This window comes from Epinephelus moara, chromosome 4 (assembly GCF_006386435.1).
Source record: "Epinephelus moara isolate mb chromosome 4, YSFRI_EMoa_1.0, whole genome shotgun sequence".
NCBI classification, from domain to species: Eukaryota; Metazoa; Chordata; class Actinopteri; order Perciformes; family Serranidae; genus Epinephelus; species Epinephelus moara.
The window spans coordinates 29,013,640-29,035,538 of record NC_065509.1 but is presented as its reverse complement, the minus strand read 5'-3'; the positions used below and the strand labels follow the sequence as shown (position 1 = coordinate 29,035,538).

The 21,899-nt window shown below is 40.8% G+C and overlaps 1 protein-coding gene across 5 annotated transcripts; it reads left to right on the top strand.

Moving 5' to 3' along the window:
- Nucleotides 1-139: 139 nt before the first annotated feature.
- septin6 (septin 6) lies at nt 140-21,699 on the top strand. Of its 5 annotated transcripts, none has more exons than XM_050042891.1 (11): nt 179-229; nt 2,041-2,155; nt 4,303-4,498; nt 6,333-6,519; nt 9,553-9,714; nt 10,989-11,085; nt 13,495-13,663; nt 13,861-13,993; nt 14,130-14,320; nt 15,722-15,768; nt 16,938-19,535. In XM_050042891.1, the coding sequence occupies exons 1-10, from the start codon at nt 200-202 to the stop codon at nt 15,723-15,725; spliced, it is 1,284 nt and encodes a 427-aa protein (XP_049898848.1). In that variant the 5' UTR covers nt 179-199; the 3' UTR covers nt 15,726-15,768; nt 16,938-19,535. The 5 variants fall into 5 exon arrangements, with proteins under 5 accessions (XP_049898850.1, XP_049898848.1, XP_049898849.1 ...); XM_050042892.1 differs by lacking the exon at nt 15,722-15,768 and adding an exon at nt 15,366-15,418; XM_050042893.1 differs by lacking the exons at nt 15,722-15,768; nt 16,938-19,535 and adding an exon at nt 19,889-20,487 and having other exon boundaries at nt 140-229.
- The last annotated feature ends 200 nt before the right edge of the window (nt 21,700-21,899 follow it).

Sequence of the window (21,899 nt, the reverse complement as noted above, 5' to 3'; positions counted from 1 at the left end):
GTGTATGTGGCTTTTATAATTGCCTTAAACTAAACACACACACACAGTGTTATCGCCGTGTTATACAATCGTAAATTAGCCTGTTGAACAGTGGTACATTCCTACTAGGCCATCTTTCGGCGTAACTTGAGCGGTGCAGCTTCCTTTGCTAACCAGAGAGAGCAGCAGAGGTTTCGTCCTCCGGCTAACAGCTACTACCATGGCGTCAACCGAGATAGCAAGGCAAGCGGTGAGTAGCCTATTTTACTCAGGATGCCATCGTCACTGCAAATACGTACCTCTTGGAATTTATTTTCTGTCCTCGATAACGGCATGTATGTATTTTAAGCTTTACGTAAGAGGCTGTATTTTGGGGTAGATTTAGGTTGGCTAGCATCCGCTTTTCGTGGTTATATCCCATCCTCAATTCAATGTAACGTCGCTAAAGAAACGGCTTCTAGTGACGGTTTGCGATTAGAAATAGGATAAAGCATTTTTAAAATCTTTTAAAGTGAGGCCCGAGGCTGATAAATCGTAGCTTTCTTTTAAATATCTCCATTCTAGTATTTTCATTTTCGTGAGCTAACGGCTGCAGATTTCCTGTGCTGATATCGCTAGCTAAAACTGACGTTACATATCAAACGAGATGTGGGTTTTTTTTTACGTGTGATGAAACGTTTTAAACACTATGTAGTAGACTGTATTAGTTCACGGTAAAGCTATAACCTATTATAGAGCCATCGGTAGGCCATTCATTCTGTACGCCCCCATTTCAGCACAGCTACGGTGCTCATTTCCGTTATGTTGTTTCATGTAAGTCCCGTTAACTTTGAGTCGGGCGTTGTCTGATGGTCAAAGAAAATATGGACAAACAGAATCCCACTAGCTACAGGCATTTAGGCTCAGCAGTTTGAGAAGTGTGTGTAAAGTTTGCCTGTATTTTTGTCTGGGGGGAAAAAGGAAGCCACTACACCCAGAAGGAGTGCTCAGAATAGCCAGGTTTTGCAGCTTGATATCCCTTTGCGGCTCAATGAATGAAAACCCGCTGTGTGTAACTTGGCTGTGACTGTCTTGAAAAGCAGGAATGGTTTCAGGAATGTTGCACTTGCAGCTGAGGAGGAAAGGCTGTTTGTCCAGTCACATTACCCCCAGTTTTCCAAATACTCCCTTCAGCTGTTTAAACCCCATTTCAACTATCCAAATAATCCACAACTGTCCGGCACCGTCAGCTCGACCAGTTATTTTAAATTGACCCTCAAACGGAATGTTTTCCTCTCAAAGCCACATTGGAAAGCAACGCTGTGTTATGTTAAGCCACATAATGGCCGGTTGGCTGAGGTTTAGCTGGTTGAGCGCTCTTGCTTCGCCATATAATCTAAATTCTTTGCTTTCCTGCACCTCGTAATGTAGACGTGGGCTGCAGAAATGAGATTCGCAGAGATGGAGATACTCACCAGCAGCCACACGCCCCCACACACATGTAACAACTGTGCTTTTACACTTTGGTGTTTTGTGTCTCTGGTCCAGAGATAGCCTGTGTACAAACAGTGTAAAAGTAGAGTGAAGGGAAGTGCAGCCAGCCAAAAATAGTGAGTTTAAGGGTTCAAGTCAGAGTGACACCACAGTCATGCACAGTGGGCTATGTTAAATGGACTCTTTGGCCCTTAAAACAATCAGCTTTTATATATTGTCAGCGTTCTTTGCTGTTTTTGCAGCTATCTTGACAACAACAGCGACACCTCTCCATATATGTACATTGTGGTTTGTAACTGTCTCGTCGGTGGGAAGAAAGTCACAGCTCAGGAAACAGGAAGTGAGCAACATTGCACCTGAAGTCAGTCTCAAAGACGAACATAATCGAAGATGCTGGAAAGTTTGGTAATTTCAGCGTTATTTGGTAATATAATGTTAGTTTTCAACAGGAAACCATTATCAAAATGTACTGCAGATGACAGAAGTGTGTACATGTTTACAGACGTGAGAGCATAGTGTCTTAACAAAGCATATCAATGCATAAGATGGTCGGTAGTTGATTTGTATTTGCCTGATGTTTGTTTTTAGGGTGAAGGTGCTCGTGCTGTCCCTCTGGCAGGCCATGTCGGCTTTGACAGTATGCCTGACCAGCTGGTCAACAAGTCTGTCAACCACGGATTCTGCTTTAACATCCTCTGTGTTGGTGAGTACGTCATGTGTGAAAATGCTTTTACCCTCTCTCTCTCTCCTGAGGCTAAAAGACGACTTATTTGCTTCAATGAACGTCTGGCTTTTCCACAAGATGCAAAGCACATCGCTCAGTACTTGATCTGCTTAGACTGCTTTGGACCAGTCAGCAGTGGTTAACATGATGAGTAAGATGCTCTGGGTCCAGAGAGGAAGTTTAGAAATGTCTGCAGGTAGTTATTCAGTTTCAGTATGACATTATTCATTTGCATTGTGGTTAACAGAATACAAGCCTTTTGAAAGATTTGTCAGACTGTACATCTGTTTTATCGACAAAACAAGTCACTTCAGCTTCATTGAGTGCCAGGATTATTCACTCAGGTACACTCAGTCGCCAGTTTATTAGATGCACCCAGCTACAACTAATGAAATCTAATACAACAGTCCTGCAATAAACCAGAGCTTTATGGAGGGGATGAAGTTCAGTTTGCATTTAAGCTGTAATAGAGAGGCGTCAATTCAACTTTATGGTCATTTTAATGGCTGTTCTTTGTGGTGCTGTTACAGTGTGAGAGGTGCTTCTAATATTTTTCCTTTCCATTTGCACCAGTGAGTGCTGGCTAGGACTTAAGATGTTTCAATTTTTGGCAACATTTCATCTCTGCCTGCTGCACACAAGCAATTTTTGCTTTTTGGAATCATGTAGTTTTAGCACATGAAATCCCCAAGCAGCAATGGAAATGTGTAACCAATTTGTTGGCCATCTTTTCTTCCCCTGCCTTTTGTTTGATTTTACCCATCACATCTTCTAATTTTAGAACACAGAGGAAAGGAGACACGGCATACAGACGCACAAATGTGGTGCACACCAATATGTAAACACTTTCAATCTCTGAATTCTACACTGATATTTTTGTTGATTGAATTTGTGATGATAAAGCTTAAGTTACTGGTCACAGAGCAGCGGCAAATGTCAAACGTTTCTATTTTTCTAAGACTCTGTGTGCTATCTGTTTGTCATATAATGCTATGTAGAGATCTAGAATACTACAGTCTGTGTCTGTTTGTTTAAAGCGTTTTTATCAGCGGAAATCCCTTGTGACCATTTTTTAGTGGTGTAATTTGGCATGAGTCGGTTTTAGATTAGTGTCGGATTGAAAAGTGGGAAAAGGCCAACAACAATTTGTTTGTCATAATTTAAATAAAACCATTGTCATTGTTAATTTATATTGGTCCTAGCAGAGGGCTGACAACAGCTTTTGTTAACTGTAAATGCTGTTGTGTGACTCATGAGTGCAGCATTTCACAGTCGCACAAGCATTGCTCGAGGCAAAGACATGTGATCTTTGTTTTTCATAACTTGGTTGTGGTCTAAAATTCCGAAGAGGGAATCAGAAATGTGGAGATGATTGTTTCCATTGGGGTTAAAGACGACTGATATTTCTGCACAGGGTTTTTATTATGTTATTTACGATTTCAGGACGTTTGATTCGACCCTTCTACAGTTTGTCCCTTCATTTCTTTTAACAAGATGCCAAATTGCCTTCAGCATGAGAGACTTCTCTATGGTGACTTAAACAGAGCTTAGAAACAGGCAGAAAGACCGTTGATGCGTCTGTTACTTTGGATTTTGAGGGAAAGATTAGAAATATGGAACATTGTGAGATATCCTATAAAAATGGGCTATGGTGCTGAGACTGTAGGTCAGGCTGTGATGAATAAAAATAGAAGTTCTCACAGAGCGTGCTCTGTATCTGAGTCATCTGACAGCCTCCAACAGCAAATGGATGTCAGAAGACATCAGCAAATGAGCAGCTTCTTCTGCTGCTTTTGTGACTGTAAGCACTTGAAAATGATATATTTTGTCCAGAGCATCTTCAAAATGTCATATTTAATCTACTCTCACTTTTATTCGAGACCTTCCTTTTAAGGCTTTATTTTTTAGTTCCATTAAATAGGTGGTGAATAAAAATGGCTGATGAGCTCAGCGAAAATGTGTCAGATGCTAAAAACTAAAATGGGACACAAAGAGGACAATTCAGTGTGACTGAAAACACGCCATTGATTTAAATTACATAATCAACAAGGCAATAGCTGACTGAGCACAAGATCAAGGTTTTATAGGATCCCATTAACATGATGTATTGTCTCTGTGTCGTCTAGGCGAGACGGGTCTGGGGAAGTCCACCCTCATGGACACGTTGTTCAACACCAAGTTTGAAGGCGAGCCCACTCAGCACAACCAGCCAGGAGTCACGCTCAAGTCCAACACCTACGAGCTCCAGGAGAGTAACGTGCGCCTCAAACTCACTGTCGTCAACACCGTGGGCTTTGGAGACCAGATCAATAAAGAGGACAGGTAAACAAGTCTGGATAACTGCCATTTCTGTAACAGACGGAAAGGTCTGATCTCAGAAAACTGGTTTCTTTCATACAGTTCTATTTTTGCTGGCAGGCTCTGTCTTTGTGAGCAACACCAGAAATCCACACTTGATTGTGCACACAACATTTCTGACAAACAATGACTCTGTCAGAGCTCTGAGCCTTTTGGGAGCTTGGGTTTCATTCAGGATCAGGACTGAATGAAACCGTATCCGTAGGATGTGGAATCAAGTCTCCATCTGGGGTTTTCTGAGAACGTTCATAGTATCGAGTTTTGCAAACAGAAATCAGATGTAGATGCTTTTTTTCCCCTTCTTTTTCATTGGTGAAGCTCAGTTCACATCAGGTTGAAATATCTTTCTGTAGTATGTGTCCTTTTCATGTTTGCATGTAATGCTGAAATAATCTTTGTATTAGTCTGTTGGTTGAAAATTAAAATTTGTCACTCTAATCATTCAATTAAGTCAAGATGAAATGAAAAATGCCTTTTCAACCCTCTTAGATCACATCTCCACCCATATTATACACCTATTTAACAATATATGGGAAAAATTACAAAGATGAATTTCTTTGTTTTCTTATAACAAAATCCGATCGTGTTTTCTCCTGTAAAATAAAATATGGCACTTGTTTACATATTCTAATGCCAGCCAATTTGAACCAATTATATCATGACATCCACCCATCAATCAATCTGCAACTTTTAGCCTCACAGAGCAAAGATCAAGTTAGCTAGCTAGCAACAACATGCTACACTGGTGTCTTCGTTTCCCCAAAATACTGTGGTTACTGCACCTCAGGCTAGAATGTATTCACTTTTAAGGAAAGTGATAAATGTGACAGCTTCAGATTACGCGCTGCTTCAGCAACTCACCTTAATGGATCATACAGTGGACGTGCTGTCCATTCAGCATTACACCGTCAGCCCTTCACGGTTATGAAACGCCCACTTTTCAACAATCTAATCAGGGTCCTCCCAACGTTATATCCTGCCCGTCTATCCTGTTTTACTTGGAAACACATCACAGTGCTGAAGTTAGATACTCTCAAAATGTTGTTTCATCTGGACTTCAAATAAAATACTAAACATTTGGAAGTTAAACCCTCTCAAATGGATGCAACCCTTGAAGGTGGGATCTTAAGGCCAGACTGAGACGTCACCTTCTCCTCGCATGAGATGGTCTATCCTCACAGAGACCGAAACTGATGATGGATTGCATCAGCTTGTTAAGTTAAAAATTAAGCGTTTACCAGGAAGTTGCTTTCAAATGAATGAAGTATAAACACCAGGTGCGAAGTGGGACAAATTACATGATATCTAGATTAACAGTATGAGATGGGACATTACACTTACACACATGACAGATAATTGGCAAATTGTAGCATGTTAATAGTAAACATTACTAGTAGCAACATATACGGGCTGGTTTGAGAACAAATATGTCTGCCGTCTAAAATGTACACTTTGCAGTGACTCTTTCACTGGTTTAGTTTAAGTGATGTTTTTACTGGTGATGACCAACTGAATACTAATACTGAATACCTTGTAAAAACACATAATTGGTACATAATATTTCTCAGCTTCAGGTGTTGATGAGGGTGACCTGAAGGCTTCATTAAGCAATTTAAACTTCACAATGGATTATGAGGATAAGGGCCCCACAACATACTTTGTCTTTGTTTTCCAAATTGTGTCTACATCCAGCCAGTGTTCACCTTTTTATATGCTGTAATGGTGTGACATAATTTCTGAACAGGACAGGTGCTAAGATGCTTAAATCACTTCCTTGTTTCTCCGTTTTCTCCGACAGCTACAAGTCAATCGTGGAGTTCATCGATGCCCAGTTTGAAGCATATCTACAAGAGGAGCTGAAAATCAAGCGCACGCTACACAGCTACCACGACACCCGCATCCACGCATGCCTTTACTTTATAGCTCCAACAGGACACTCGCTCAAATCCCTGGACTTGGTGACCATGAAGAAACTCGATAGCAAGGTGAGCTTTACTTCACTTCATCAGCCAGAAGCCATTTGTTTGTCTCAGAGTTTCCAGTAGAATTTCTTTTGTTGTGTGTAGGGCTGCCACTAACGATTATTTTCATTGTCGACTAATCTGTCAATTATTTCTTCGATTAGTCGACTAATCATTTCATCGAAAAATGTGTTAAAATGTTGAAAAATGTCGGTCTGTCTCTCCCAAACCCAAAATTACGTCATCTAATGTCTTGTTTCTTACTCACGGCAAAGGGTTTTAGTTCACCGTCACGGGAGAGTGTGTAAAGCTGCCAATATTTGAATGTAAGAAGCTGCAGTAAGAGTATTTTGGGGTACTTTTATAGTACTTTTCTATGAAAAATGACTCAAACCGATTAGTCGACTACTAAAATAGTCATTGATTATTTTAATAGTCGATTAGTCATCGATTAGTCGACTAATCGTGGCAGCCCTAGTTGTGTGTTTGTAAGCTGGGGATCATTTGTTCATTCAGAGACCCACTTTCAGCTCTGAGTGTTTTCCATCAGTTCCAGATCAATTCCAGTGAGTGTTAGGCTTAATTAGGGCTCTGTTAAAGTTCCTCTCCTGGCATTGATTAAACCCCTAAACACTCGTCTCTGTTCATCACAATTACACATATAGAAGTTTTTCCTACGAAAAAATCCCTTCATACCTTAAAATGGCTTAGATGGAACTCTACAACTTGGTCACATTTAGTATTTCAGCCACTGCAGCTCTAGTATACCTGCTCATCACTCTCTATCACATTGGAAATGTAACGGTAATACATAGCATGGGCTTACAACTTGACTACGTTATCAAATGGCTGATAATGTGTTGCCAATGCTAGATAAACTTTGTTCCACCAGCTCTGACAAATTGAAATTAACTTGAAAAATACATAGGGCTACGATCTAAAAGTTGAAGATTTGACTCATCAGTCAGAAACCCCCTCGGTCGACTGAGGCTCTTCAGGTTGAGCAGGTTTCTTTTCTGTCAATCAATGTAATACAGTGTACTTCTGGGGTAAGTTTGGGTCCCCAGATTTAGCCGCAGAGTGAGCGCTCCTTGCTTTCACACTGCTCTCTGGCTGCCTGGAGGAAGACAAGCTTTGCACTGTTAGGCTCTGAGATAATGTTTTCTTCTGCCCTCTGCTTAGAAGTGGTGACTTTACAGCTCACAGCAACTTGATATGATACAGTCTCTAGTTTTTGTTTAATATCCAGTGAAATGTTGTTTCACATTTCCAATCTGTTGTTAGCATAGTTAGCACGCATTAGCTTGGAGGGCTACGTTGCTGTCACCCTGAACGTCCTGCCAAACCTTCCTCAAACTTTCAAACTTTGTATGGAAACAATGAAACAAATAGATGAATATTCGTATTGAACAGCCAAATCTGATTCGACTGACAAAATTCTGAGTTGGATACAGCCCTAAAAATACTGATTCGTAGCTACACCTGGCTTCCTCCTTGTTTCATCATAGCGTTTTGCTAATGATATTGGACGCTCCACCCAGAAAGTTGACAGGTCATGATGACTGTCATTGGTACACTACAGCTCTGAGGTGGAAATGCTGAGCTATGGCGTTGACTGTGTATTTCGCTCCTGATATGTCTTGTAACATATAACAAACACCACATGGACCTGTTAACTTGTCCATGTGGTGTGTAAAACTTGATTTTCATTGGATGGAGGGCTTTAATATAAAAACATCATACAGCAATCGTCATTAGCAATCGTGCAAGATTCACAAATCTAATAGCCATGGTTTGTATAGTTTTTTAGTGTTACATGGACAGGATAACTGTTTCAATGCTTATGAACATGACTAGACTTACTGTAGCACGTCACAGACATACTGTAGGTAAATCCTTTGGCACTGCATTGTTGTTTGCAGCATCTGAGCTATCTGCTGTAGTCACAGGCCATAAACCTTTTCTAGGCCATCTGCCTGCATGCAGATTGGCTCTGGTCTTGTTACTGCGTTGGTGTAGGTCAGCTGTGAAATGCAGTCAGCTCAGTGACTCCAGCCTCGTTTTTTTTATGTGAGGGCCTTTCCACAGTAGCTGATTTGCATGGACCTCCTGGCTTTTGTACAAAGAGTCGGCTCAGTGTTTGCCAGAGCAGCTGTGCCCTCTGGCAAACGCTCACACCAACGTGATGCAGAGCAGAGCCTCCTCTCTGTTTACACGTTCACCTGGGGGGGTGTTCAAACAATACTCTGCTGAAGTGTCCATGAGCAAGATGTTAAGCCCTCACCAGACAGTAAAGTATTACTCGTTCACATGACCCTGAGCGTGCCCTGCCGTTAGCTAAAGGGGCCCCCAGTTGGAGAGCAAATAATTTGGGATTGTGTAGGCGACAGGGTTTGTAGAAAATAGTTGTGTGGGAGTGGGAGTGGAAGTCACATTTTTCACCAGCCAGTTGTGAGTGCATGTATAAGAATGACCCTGCCTGTTCTTCCCTTGTTTGGATAACACGGATAGCTTAAGTGCTACTGAAATCATTTGAGTCGGACTATTAACACCATGTTTGGAGAGTGATGTGGAGCAGAAGATGGAGGCCCGCTGCTCCCTTTGCAGCTTTTACTATTTTTATCTCTGAGCTTAGGAATGTGTAATTGTTTGCGATACACAAAGGCCTGGGGCTAGAGAGAGGTACAGTGACGTGTTGAAATGATTAAGAGAGCATGAGTTACTCAGTACTTTTTCCTGAATGAAATTGTGCTTAATATTTTTTACAATCCTGGGCAACCTGTGATTGGAAGGGGCATAAAGGAAAAGGGTAAAGGTATATTTTATTCAGCTACTAAACCTGAATGTTGTTCAGTTGGAGCTACTACGTCTTGGTTTGTAATGTCTTTTAACATTTTAATTTTTAAAAATACATCAACTTATTTCCAAATTTGGACTACATAAATGGGGTGAGGAAGCTTTAAAACAGATTCAGTTTTAGCAGCGTATCTGAAAGCATGGTCTGCACCTTGTCATTGTTTTTTAGCCTACATTAAATCTCTCTTTTCTCAACTGCAGGTCAACATTATCCCAATCGTTGCCAAGTCGGATGCCATCTCCAAGAGTGAGCTGGCCAAGTTCAAAATCAAAATCACCAGTGAGCTGGTCAGCAACGGAGTCCAGATCTACCAGTTCCCCACTGATGACGAGTCGGTGGCAGAGATCAACTCCACTATGAACGTGAGCATCACAACTACTTTTTTATCTACACAGGGTTCCCGCAGATCAGTAAAAAGTCTTAAATAACATTAAATTTATTAAGCTAAAAATAAGGCCTTCATTGGTATTAAAATGTCTTGAACCAATCTTTCAAACGTCTTAAATGCTCAGATGTGAGAAGTAGGATTTTGTTGGTACAAGGCAATGCATACGAGTCTCCGTGTATTTGGTGCAAAATGTTTTTCAAACTTGGCATGATGGGAGTCAAGGCAGTGGAATCCTGCATGCAGAGTGAAAAACCAAAATGCCAGGAAAAGTCGCCAACAAACACCAGGTATTTCCCAGTTCGGTTCTACCCTCCTCTTTTGGCAGAATTTTCGCTAACCCTAAGTATTTGATGTTGGTTCATATGTTTTTTTCTTCAGTTTCTGGTATTGTAAAATTGGTCTTACATTTCATACCACTTGGCATTAACAAAATCTTAAATCTATCTTGCTTTAAGCTGTAGAAACCCTGCTGCATCACATGCTTTTACACAGAATATGTTATTTAGTTCACATTAGAGATGTCGTGTAAGGTCATGTTTGTCAGACTTAAACTTCAATTTTATCTCAAGGAAGCACATTGTAATACGCAACACATTTCTTGTAAGTTTTAACACAAATTCTGTTATGTGTTACCGGAAGATGTGATGTAGAATCAGGACAGGCATAGTCTGTGTCTGCTGAGACAGTCAGGATGCCGCCCCATGCAGGGAGGAGTGTGTTCAGGGGAGCACAGTCAGCCAGCTCACTCTGCAGGAAGTCGGCAGTGTGGGAAAGGGCCTGTGCTCACTGACAGATGAGCCAAGCGGCTCACTCAGCTGTTTATGAGGTCTGATCTGTGGAAATGCCTGAACTCACCCTAAATGATTGTGTTAGACCGTTGCCTCTGGGCTGTTGTTGTACAGTCTGACCACGACTCTGTTCTGATGAAAATGTCATACATCTTCCTGTCAGAGCTGCTTCTTGGTGTCTGTGAAAATTGGCCCTTAATGGTCAGGTCACGTAATGAACACAACACATTTTCCTCTCTTTTCTCAGTCATGTTGACACTGTTTAGAAACGTATACTTAGCATTTGTGAATGAGATAGTTGCAGTAATTCTCTCTGATTTGTGAGTAATGACATGTTAGCAGAGCTGCAGCATGTATGTACAAATTTATCAGTGGTTTCTGATGAGAATTGAGTTGAATCAGCACAGCTCTCAGGCATGTTTCACAGTATACCAACACTGCTTTCCCCTCTGCTCCACAGAGCCATTTGCCATTTGCCGTGGTGGGGAGCACAGAGGAAGTAAAGATTGGGAACAAGATGGTGAAGGCCCGGCAGTACCCCTGGGGAACGGTTCAGGGTAAGCCTAGGTCACATCCTACACAGGAAATGAGAGTGTGCTTCCTCTCGTCAGAGCTGCCGCAGCTACTCCCTCCCCCATCATAGTCCTCCTCAGCTCCGACAGCTGCTGCAAACTCGTTGATAACCTGTTATATAACCTCATTTAGCAGCAGCACCCTCTCTGCCATCACACTGCGTTAGAGCTGCAGCAGCTCTTGGTGCCTACAGATTTTTATGTCACTAACAGTGTTTTAATTGATTTGATCAATCCATAATTGAGTCTTTGCAATGTGTTGCAAATACATCACAAGTAGATTGATAGTTAAACTGAAATGTGTGGCAAAGCTCATGTTTCACTGATCGGCTCTTTAGCGATTTGATACTTTTCTAAAACATTTTAACAGTTATCAGAATAGTTGCAGTTTCATATTATGCAGACTGACTAATCAATCTCTAGTACTGTGTTCCAGCAAATTGGATTTAAAATGTATTGTTGCCCACAAGGTTGACTGTCATTTGCTTTAGCTCTAATTCAAAGGTGTTCACATCCACATCCAATGATCCGTGTAGAAATCAAAGCCCTTTTTATACACAACACTGGAGGGTGAATCAGGCTACGGTTTCTACACTGTTTACCCAATATGGATGTGAACACAGTCAAACAGCCCCGTCAGCACTTTAACCTCAAAGCCATTGTTTCATCTAAAATTCAATGTGTTGAGTTACAGCCAAAACAATGAAAAACATATCACTGTCCTAACGCTTACAGGCTGCACTGACTGTATTATATTTCTGGCCAGGGGCTTTATCTGACATTGTTTATCAAAGGCCGGCAGTGTGCGTGCATACTCACATGATGTCACATGGTCTGTGGGAGTGTGGTGAGTGTGGTGCTCTGCCCAATAACAAAATCAATAGATGAACCACAGGACATGAACACTGCTCTTTTCTGTTCTTCATGTACAGGTACTGTTGGTAGCACTGGCTCTTTGAAATACTCTCCTTGTTTAATACATGAGACTATTGCTGTTAGTTAACATAAACCGTAATGTTGGGGTAGGCTTTCTTGTGTCACTGGGGAAAAAAGTCCAAACTTTGAGCATGTTGTGATTCAAGTGGTCTGAGAGAACACTAGACTTCAGCACCTCCTTGTGGCTCTTTTTACAGGAAAAAGTCTAGCCCATGGCGGGAAAGTTTGGCCAATCACAGGTCATTTCAGAGAGAGGGCTGTTAGATAAGGTGCACATTCAGATAGTGAAAGCCTGATTCACTGGTGGTAAATCCTGCAGAAAATGTTGCTATCCCTGCATTGGCAACACGCTGCAAAGCAACTAGGGATGTCAGTTTTGGTTAATATTGCTTTTGATAGCCTGACACCCATCAACCAGTAACTAACCGGTTAATTTTCAGGAAGAAAACTAAATAATGTGAAATAAGAGAGGCCTTTCCTTTGAGTGTAGTTAGTGTAATTAGTCCTTTTGTGCTGCAAAACCCTTTTACCATTGTTGACTATGTTAGTCCCACTAGTTGTGCTGACACTGCTAATGGTGCTAACAGAGCTAACGATGATGCTAAAGTTGCTTTGTGGCTTGAATTTGAGCCACTTACTCATTGGGTCAAGGTGGGGAGCGACCACCGGGTGAGCAGAATGTTTCCACAGCAACTCTGTTATGTTGGGATGGTGTTACTAGCAGTGGACACTATGTTTCAGCATGTTGACGCAGCTACGTGACTGGCTGTCTCCCACCAGATCCAGGTGGTGCGCAGTGCAGTAAACTGAAGATTACCAGAATTAACCTACAAACAAACACGTGTAACCGGTCAAAAATATTCTTTGCTATTAATTTGTTAACAGTTAACCACTGACATCCCTAGAAGCAACACAAAAAAGGAGGACGGACCTATTAAAAAGAGATTCTAAATGAGTGTCATATATAGGCAAAGCAATATAAGCAAAGTGTTTCAAAGATCTAGAGAAAATGTTGCTAAAACTTTAGCCTTTTGCTAACCGGAGCCAAAGGCTCACAGCTGCAGCAAATTCAGGTTCATGTTAAGATAGTTAGCAAGAACGTTGAATCACAGTGTCAGCTCAAAGGGCTTTACATGCCCACAAGTTTGCAAAGAAAACAGGACAGTAATTCTTTTAGAAAGGCTGCTATATAACGGCATCACAGTCAGAATGATGAGAGGGGAGAGCTGCAGGAGGATTGTATTCTCAAATTGTGGCTTTTTTGCCTTTGTCCAAAAAAAACCCTACCTATCCTGGCTTAAGTGATGCAAGATTATCTGATTTCTGCTACTTTACTCTCATTGCAAATTATAAATTATAAATATATATATATATAAATTATAATCCATAATAAACAGGATGCCATCTGATGTGTCGGGTAAAACATTCATATGTCACTATGATGTTTGTCTCTCACAGTGGAGAATGAGAATCACTGCGATTTCGTCAAACTGCGTGAAATGCTCATCAGAGTTAACATGGAGGACCTGCGAGAGCAGACTCACACGCGTCATTATGAGCTCTACCGCCGATGCAAACTCGAGGAGATGGGCTTTAAAGACACAGACCCTGACAGCAAGCCCTTCAGGTAGTAGACCAGCTAGGTTTTCTTTGATCATGTTGCTCTCCACCTACATCTGCTTGTTCCTACTCTGCTCTCTCACTTTGCATTTTTCTACTTCCATATAAGCCCTTTATTTTTTTGTTAGAGTGCACCAGTTTGAGTTTGTGTGTTGTGCAGTGCACAGTTCATAATTAATTTGTGTTCCCTTTTTCCTGTGCTAGTCTGCAGGAGACGTACGAAGCAAAGAGGAACGAGTTCATGGGTGAGCTGCAGAAGAAAGAAGAGGAAATGAGGCAAATGTTCGTCCAAAGAGTCAAAGAGAAGGAGGCCGAGCTCAAAGAAGCAGAGAAAGAGGTACTGTCCTCAAACTTAGATCTGACACCATCCTGAAATCCTGAAACATCATGTGCTTCACTTGTTCAAGGAAGCTTCCACTCGTCTTGAATAACACACAGCATTGTTGTTGTTTTTTCCTGTCACTGGCACATAGCTGCACGAGAAGTTCGACCGTCTGAAGAAGCTCCACCAGGACGAGAAAAAGAAACTGGAGGAGAAGAAGAAGTCCCTGGACGACGAGCTCAACATGTTCAAACAGAAAAAGACTGCTGCAGAGCTCTTGCAGAACCAAGCCCAGCAGGCAGGGGGCTCCACCACACTCAAGAGGGACAAAGAGAGGAAAAAGTAAGTATTGTTCTCTTCCTCCTGTGCCTTCCTTACATCTGTCCTGACATCTTAGGTGCAGGAGACGAGCTCCAGTTGTGTAAGGACTGGAAAAGTCTGGATACTTTGAAGCTGGGAGGAACAAGGCCACATATTATTACACTAACATTTCAGGATGTAGATAATTTGCCAAATGAGTGCATGAATATTATTGCCGATGTGTGAGAAGTTGTTTGTAAAGCCTTTGGGGTCCTTATATTGTGCATTAGTCTAAAATGTGTAGCTGTATTCTGATAAAAGTGCAAATTCCTTGAGCCTTTATGCTGCTTTGTGCACATGTGCTGCAGACAGAACTTAATCTTCGTCTGTCCCACTAATATCAAGCACTTAATGGTTTCTCTGTCACCACTTGTTAATAATCTGCCTAATATTTAATGCGTAGAGTAGTGAAAGGCTCCGGCTAAGCCTCAGACTTCTCTCTGCTCTAGTGTACCCTCTGTACATTATGTTCAACGCTAAATTCCATGCTCAAAGAGCTGACCAGAATTATAATTTATGACCAAAGGGGGGAATTACGAGGAGCAGAGAGGGGGAGAGACTGGTGACAATGAGTCGCTGTCCTCATCTAAATAGTTGAGAAGTTGCCAACTGTCAGAAATCATCACACATTATGAAATTAATACTCCGAACAGATTTGTGCAAATAACTATATTGCAACTCTGTTAACAGTCACTGGACAGTCTCATTAACTTGAAAGTGAGCTGATGATTAAGGATCAGAGTTCATATTGTTACAGTTGCGTCATGGAAACTACTAAATCGTCCCTCACAGTGGTCACTCCTCTGGTTTTAATGAACCGACAGTATGAACTCTCAGTTTTCCATATTTGTTTTTCCTCACATGGTTAATATAAATGGTTTCTTTAAATAATTAGTGTATGTGACTGTTCTCCACAACATGTTTCAGACAGCGTTTGAAGCCAGATGTGTTCTCATATGGTTGTAGCGTGCTGTTGACATTGTTGGTCCCTTCATGTTGGTAATCAACTCCTGGTTTTGTGTTGAAGCTGATGTGACGCCGTGCCTGTTAGAAAAGGAAGAAGACACTTGCACTGAGAAGGTTCTTGTTGCTTTATTTTTTTCCTTCCTTGTTAATTTATTTTCTTCACAGCCACTTATTCTCTTTATGAGCTCTGCCTGGAAAGTTCCTCTTCCCAAAAAGGGGCAGCTGTGCAACTTTTGTCTGTGGGTCACTGATTAAAACTGACTAGAGAGGTCTTGCACACGTTAATGTTTGTTTGTATCTGTCGGTGTTTTCTTCAGTTCCCAGACGACACTTTGATTGATCTCTGCTTGTTGTGTAGATGTGAATCTGTCCTGTGAGTGCATGTGTCACCTATGTTGCATCCGTAATGTTTTCCAGTTAACTCCTCCCACACTTGCTGCATGCTGCATGGGGCATCTCTTCTGGTAAGACACCACCGACGATCTAAAAATACAACTATGAAAAAATATAAATGAGGTTTATACTTTTAATATGTGACATGTACATGAAAAAGGATCACTGCTAAATACAATAAATAAATAAAAAGTTGCTAGATCTAGCTGTAGATCAAAGAACCGAAAATGTTTCTCCGCTGCCTATTGTCTGGAGATTTAATCTGTTCTGCGGATACTCTCCATTTTTGTCCTTTATTGAATGTGACATCCTGCTCCTCACCTAAATATAGAACAGGCTGCATCTCCACATTAGACTTTAACAAAAATCAATGAACCTTTCAAAGCTGTTTGAATATTATCAAAATTAACATGCATTTAATTTGCTCTTTAAAGTTATGTTAGATTGTGATAATTGGGCACAGGCATTCAGATATTCACAGGGCTACAGTATATCATTGCTAACATCTGTGTCGATCATATCCTTGAGCTGGCAGTGTTTACTGTCCTTGCGCCAGCTTCTAAATCAACCAGTTTATTAGCTCCCCACACACCCATTTGATATACTGCCCCATCTGCCTCCCTAAATCCACAACAGTCTCTTTTTTTGTGGCTCTACTTCCCCACCCGGCCTTGCGATCGCACAAAGAGCCATTCAAGGCTGAACTGAGACTAACAGGTCACACCAGAGCAGCAACCAGCCTCGGGGCTCGTCTCTGTTTGTAGAGATGACATGTTTTGTTGATCTCACAGCCATATGACGACCCCCTCCGCCCACCCCTCCTTCTTGAGTGGATACAAGAGCCAAATCCACAGAGGGAGATGTTGTTGAGACTCAACCGCTGGGGAGGGTGGAATCGAACCAAGACATCTGTCTCACAATCTGTAAACTCCTCAAGCAGCTCAGGACTGTTAAAATAGATGAAAACAAGCTGCTGTTCGATGAGTACAATCAGACACATTGTTTAAAGCTCAGGGGCGGGACAAAATTTCTTCTTCTGATGACACAAAATACACGACTGTACTTGCACCCTAACCTCTGTACACTCAAACCTCTTTGAGTTGCCTTGAAAGCACGATCTCCTCTAAATGTCATGTGGTCACTAATGTTAATGTGATGTCACCCATGTGAAACAGTGTGTGTCGTGATGATGTTTTAACTCAAAAGAAAGCAATAACAGCCCCTTCTCTCTCATTTCCAGCTTAGGATTCCTGTAGAAAAAGTGCTCCCTTGTGGCCATCCTGCTGTGAATGAGTTTCCACCCCATCATCCTTTTTACAGTACCCCTTCCCCACCCTCACCTTCACCCAACCCCCATAATTCAACCCTCCACATGCCCCTCCCTGCTCTCTGGAAGACGCTGGGCATTGCTATCAGTTTGACATCACTTTTTTTTTTTTTTTTGCTGAATGATGCTTGTCTGTTATATGATTTGTACAAGCAATTATTCGGCTTGTCTTTTTATACGAATTTACAAAATAATGCATTCCATGTTTGTTTTGTATTCAGTGCTTAATTGCATGACGGAGTGAGCTTTTTTGAATATTAACATACATGACTACTGTTGTGATGGGCAGAAATGTGTTGAGGGTAAAGTGAAACACGCATCAGACGGTGGGATTTGAGGATGTTTGTGTGGTCTGCAGTAGATTACAGAGAAGACAGAATTAAGACATCTGAGGATTGGATTAAGTAAATGTTGATCCATCTTCAGATTAAAGAACAGCAATCGGCTTTGTCTGTTTCAATGTTACAAACTCTATTCAGTAGCTGTTTCTGAAATATCTACTTACCTCGACAATGTTAACAACAACGTACTTGTTAGTAATTAGTCATGAGCTTGGGCTCGGGGTAGGGATAATTATAATCCTTAAGATTTCAGTCCTGGTTTATTTTAGCAACACCCGCAGGTGCCAACTTCAAAGAACTAGCGGCAACGAAAGCTGACTGCTGCATCACCTGTGTCTCGGCCAAAATATTCCACATAAACACGACGCAAAGACGACCAGCCTGAACGTTCTGCACTTGCGTGAGAGGAAATAACTCTTTATACCAGCAGATGGAAAAAAGGGAAGGGAAACTGGAAGGCCATCTCGATGCTAGTTAGCCAGTTAGCACATTAACAACACAATCCAGTGTTGAAAGAACTGAGTATATTTACTGTACGCCAGTGAACAATAACACAAACCTTCATGAAACGTGTCTGCTAAAAAGCTCAATGGCTAAAGTAAACTAAATATAACACGTTTGGTTTGGTTTGACTCCCTCTTGACTTTAGCTGTTTGTTTTGTTCCTCACTTCCGTTTCTCTTCTCGTGCACTGAGCTGAACTGCCAATCAGAGTGATTTCATTCGCCGACGGACTCTGCTGTCTATGACGCCGGTTCAACATGCTGAATCGGCTAAAACAAAGCCAAGGGGGGCTGATGAAGGGGCAATGGTGTGGGACGTACCGCAAAAACTAGGGCAAAAGACGCTCACTGACGGACCAACAACGACTGACGGCTAACTATCGGCTTGGTGTGTCAGGGCCTTGCTTAGCAGCTGCTTTGTCAGAAATACAACAGACTAGCAACTGGTGTATGTTTACAGCCAAGACAAAAGAAACTCACACTGTCAGCCAAACACTTTTTTAGTAGTGTGATGAGTATACACACGGTGCGAGTTACTCAGTTTACCTTAATTTGTCAAACGGTGCTAATAAATGACAGTGGTCTTCTTTTGTATACACATTTTTGATCAGCGGTCTTTGTTAGCGCTAATCGTAGTGACGAGTACATTGCATTTCCTGTGACTGCATCACAATAAAAGCACCATGTGTTTCGCCAGTTGAATGCTTTTATTGTGTAGCAGTAGGAAAAGAAGAAGTACCAGTAATTTAATACAGATTTATAACCGTTGTGTACACACACAACAAGGCCTGAAAGAGGCGTACGCCACCTACCACGCAAAGTTGTGATCTATAAAAAAAACCACCTTGATGTGTGCACCTGTATGGAAACTCTGGCGCCTTTTTCCGCTTTTGTCCACACATTCAATTTTAGTAGTGTTTTATAAACGAGAACCCTGATCCGGCTGTGTGAGAGGGAACAGTAAACAGTGAGTCTGATATTGTTGATTTTTAGTGACAGTAACACTGGATAACACGCATCTTTTCCCCATAATCCCTTGTCCATCTAAGGGCAAAATGAATCCACCTCAGGAATGGCGGACCCCACCACCAACAATGTAGACTATTATTACAGAATGTAGATGCATTCAGTGACTATTTCAGGAAAAAATGCAGACCATAAATAAGATCAAAAAGGAGATTTTATTTTTTAATGAAAATCTGAAATACAGCTTTAAAGGTCCTACTGGTTATCACCTCTGCCGTGTATGTACCAGACTTCCAAAACAGTATGAATTTATTTAATCTGTTTAGTATTTTTGTCCCTCTGCTGATGCTGTTTCACTTTATCCAGATGCATGAGTAGTTGTGAGCCTAATCTCTTTGCCACTTCTCCCATACCTCGTTCATTGTCATGTGTCATGTGCATACCTGTATTAGCTTTCACATTTGCACTTTTTTTTTATACACAAATGTGATGTTTTTTAAGTATATATATATATGTATTAATGTTGTCAGTGCAATTGTAACTTTCTTTTTTATTTTACTTATTATGAAGGCACATTTGAAAGTCAATCACCATCATGTCCGTTGTCCTGCAGGGACCGGTGTTGTTTTGTATCAATGTTAAACATAAAAGAATTATTATCTCAAAAGAAAATAAAGGCCAATTTTTCACCAAATATTACAACTGTGGCCATAATCATTGTGTATGACTAATATTGCTCTAAATCAGGAGATTAGATGAAAGTTTAATAACTCCAGATGGGGACAGTGGGTTTGCTTGACTTGAACAGTGAAGGAATGTCAATGCCAATACGTGTCGCCTTCTGTTGACCTCAGTTATTCCTTGTTTTAACGCTGCCCAAAGGTTCAAGGTTGTTTAATTGTCTTTAAAAAGAGAAAACTGTCTTGGATTCCAGACACTGCTGCATGACAACATATTCCACATGACACAAGGGTCAAAATACATCAAGTCAAAGAGCCATTCCCTCCTCCTAATCCTCAGCTCACTGGTCTGTGTGGTGTCACTTTCCTTTGCAGTAATCCCTGGCTCTGCACTGAGTAGGTCCTCAGCCCTCAAGCTTTGCTAAGGGACCAGCCTTTGTGGGTACTGAGTACCTCAAATGTGACCAGAGGCTTTGTGGACCCCGTCCTTCAGGGTTTCTTAATCATTACCTGCTCTGCTATAATATGATTAATGTGTATCTGTGTGTCACCGCAGCTCTAACCTCAGCTTTCTAATTCTTGCTGTGTTTTTGCCTCCGCTTGTATTTATGTGTTTTTTTTTGTATGCTGTGACTAACACCTTTTCCACGTGGTGGATATTACATGCGCACTTGTTCATTTGTTGTCACAGTTGGATTGTTATTAACATTTTTTCACACCTAAATGGACCACAGACGAGAAGACAATCACTTTAATTAATTCACTGTTGAAAATCATCAGCGGGCACAATATAATCTCATGATTTCATGCTTAATGTGTTGTTTGAAAACGATCCCAGGGATGTTACCAGCTACTTTTATATTTATAATCATCAAATCTATTTTCTACCTGATACCAGATGCACCTCTAAACCTCAAGCTTGTCTTTTTTGTAAACGTCTCTGCTTTGCCACCTCTCTAACTGCTGGCTTTCTCTCTCTTTGTCTCTTTAGCTTCTTTTAATCTGTCTTGACCAACTGAAGAGGGGATGTTTGCAGCTTCAGCAAGAACTAAGCACCCTTTACCTCCTCCCGTTTTTTCTCGCTGTCTCAACCCCTTTTTTTATTCTTCCCATCGCATCTCTTTTCGTTGATTATGGCCTTATGTGGACTCGCATGGTATTTCTGACCACCTAGTGAAGCTCTAAAGCATGTAGGTTGGGAACCGGGCACAGTTTAAATCTGCTGTTATGTCTTAATGTAAATAAAGAGACTCCTGTAGTTACTAGGGATCATCAGTTGGGGTTGCAGGACTCACAGGTGAAATCATTATTTGATCTTTACTTGAAACTAAATTTGCAATGACCTGCACTATGCACTCATCTTTTTAACAGGATTCTTAATACAAAGCACACATTAAGATAAAACTGAAACACTGAGGCTTGCTGATTAAAAAAACACTCATAAAGGACAGAAGCATTTAATGCACAACATGTAATAAAAACCTCCTGCTGTCAGGTTTTTTTCTCAACATTAAAATTAAATTAAGAGTCATAATCATGTAAAAGCCAAAGCAATATTTCTACTTAGCACTTCATCTTATGGTGCCCATGTTTACATGTCACTGTTTAATACCATGGAGGTCACATGTCATGGCCTTTTATTACACATTGTGCTTTAATATTCACCAGCCTATTCTATATATTTTTTTGCATGCATCTTTTTATTTCATTACCGCTGTGATCTTTGAACCTGCTTGATTTTATCCCCTAATAACTTTACAGTTTTACAGTCTATTTCATCTTCATCGCTGTTTTCTTCAAATGGTGCATATTATTAATGTATATTTGCTCTGTCCTATGATTTCAGCTCCCTTTTTGCCAAATATTAGTATAAGATGGAGTTGGACTGAATCCCAGTTAGGAGTATTAAGAAAAAAAAAAGATACTCATGCATTTGTATAATTTATAAGGATATATTTTGTGTATTGAAGTGGAGACTTGTTGTTTATTACCTATGACCTTTGGACGTGACTCTGAGTGTAAAGTAACATTTTGGTGTCAGAAAATGCCATACATTTTTCTAGTATCAGTCATCACCTCTTGTAGTCAGAAACTCTCCCACACTACAAATAATTAAATATCTTACTTTAGTTTGATTCCATTGATGTACATTTTCAATAAAAAATATGATCCGAACATGTTAAGCTTTTGTCATTTATTTACAGTGTTTGAATCTCATGGTTACCCCAAATAATGTATTTTGGAGATAGCACTGTTTTTAAGGGCTGTAAATAAAAATAAAAATGAAAATAAAATAAAAATACATCTCATTTACTGTGCTCAAGTGCAATTTTGAGGCACTTGTACTTTACTTCACTAGGTCCTAGTTCCAGCTACTTTATACCTC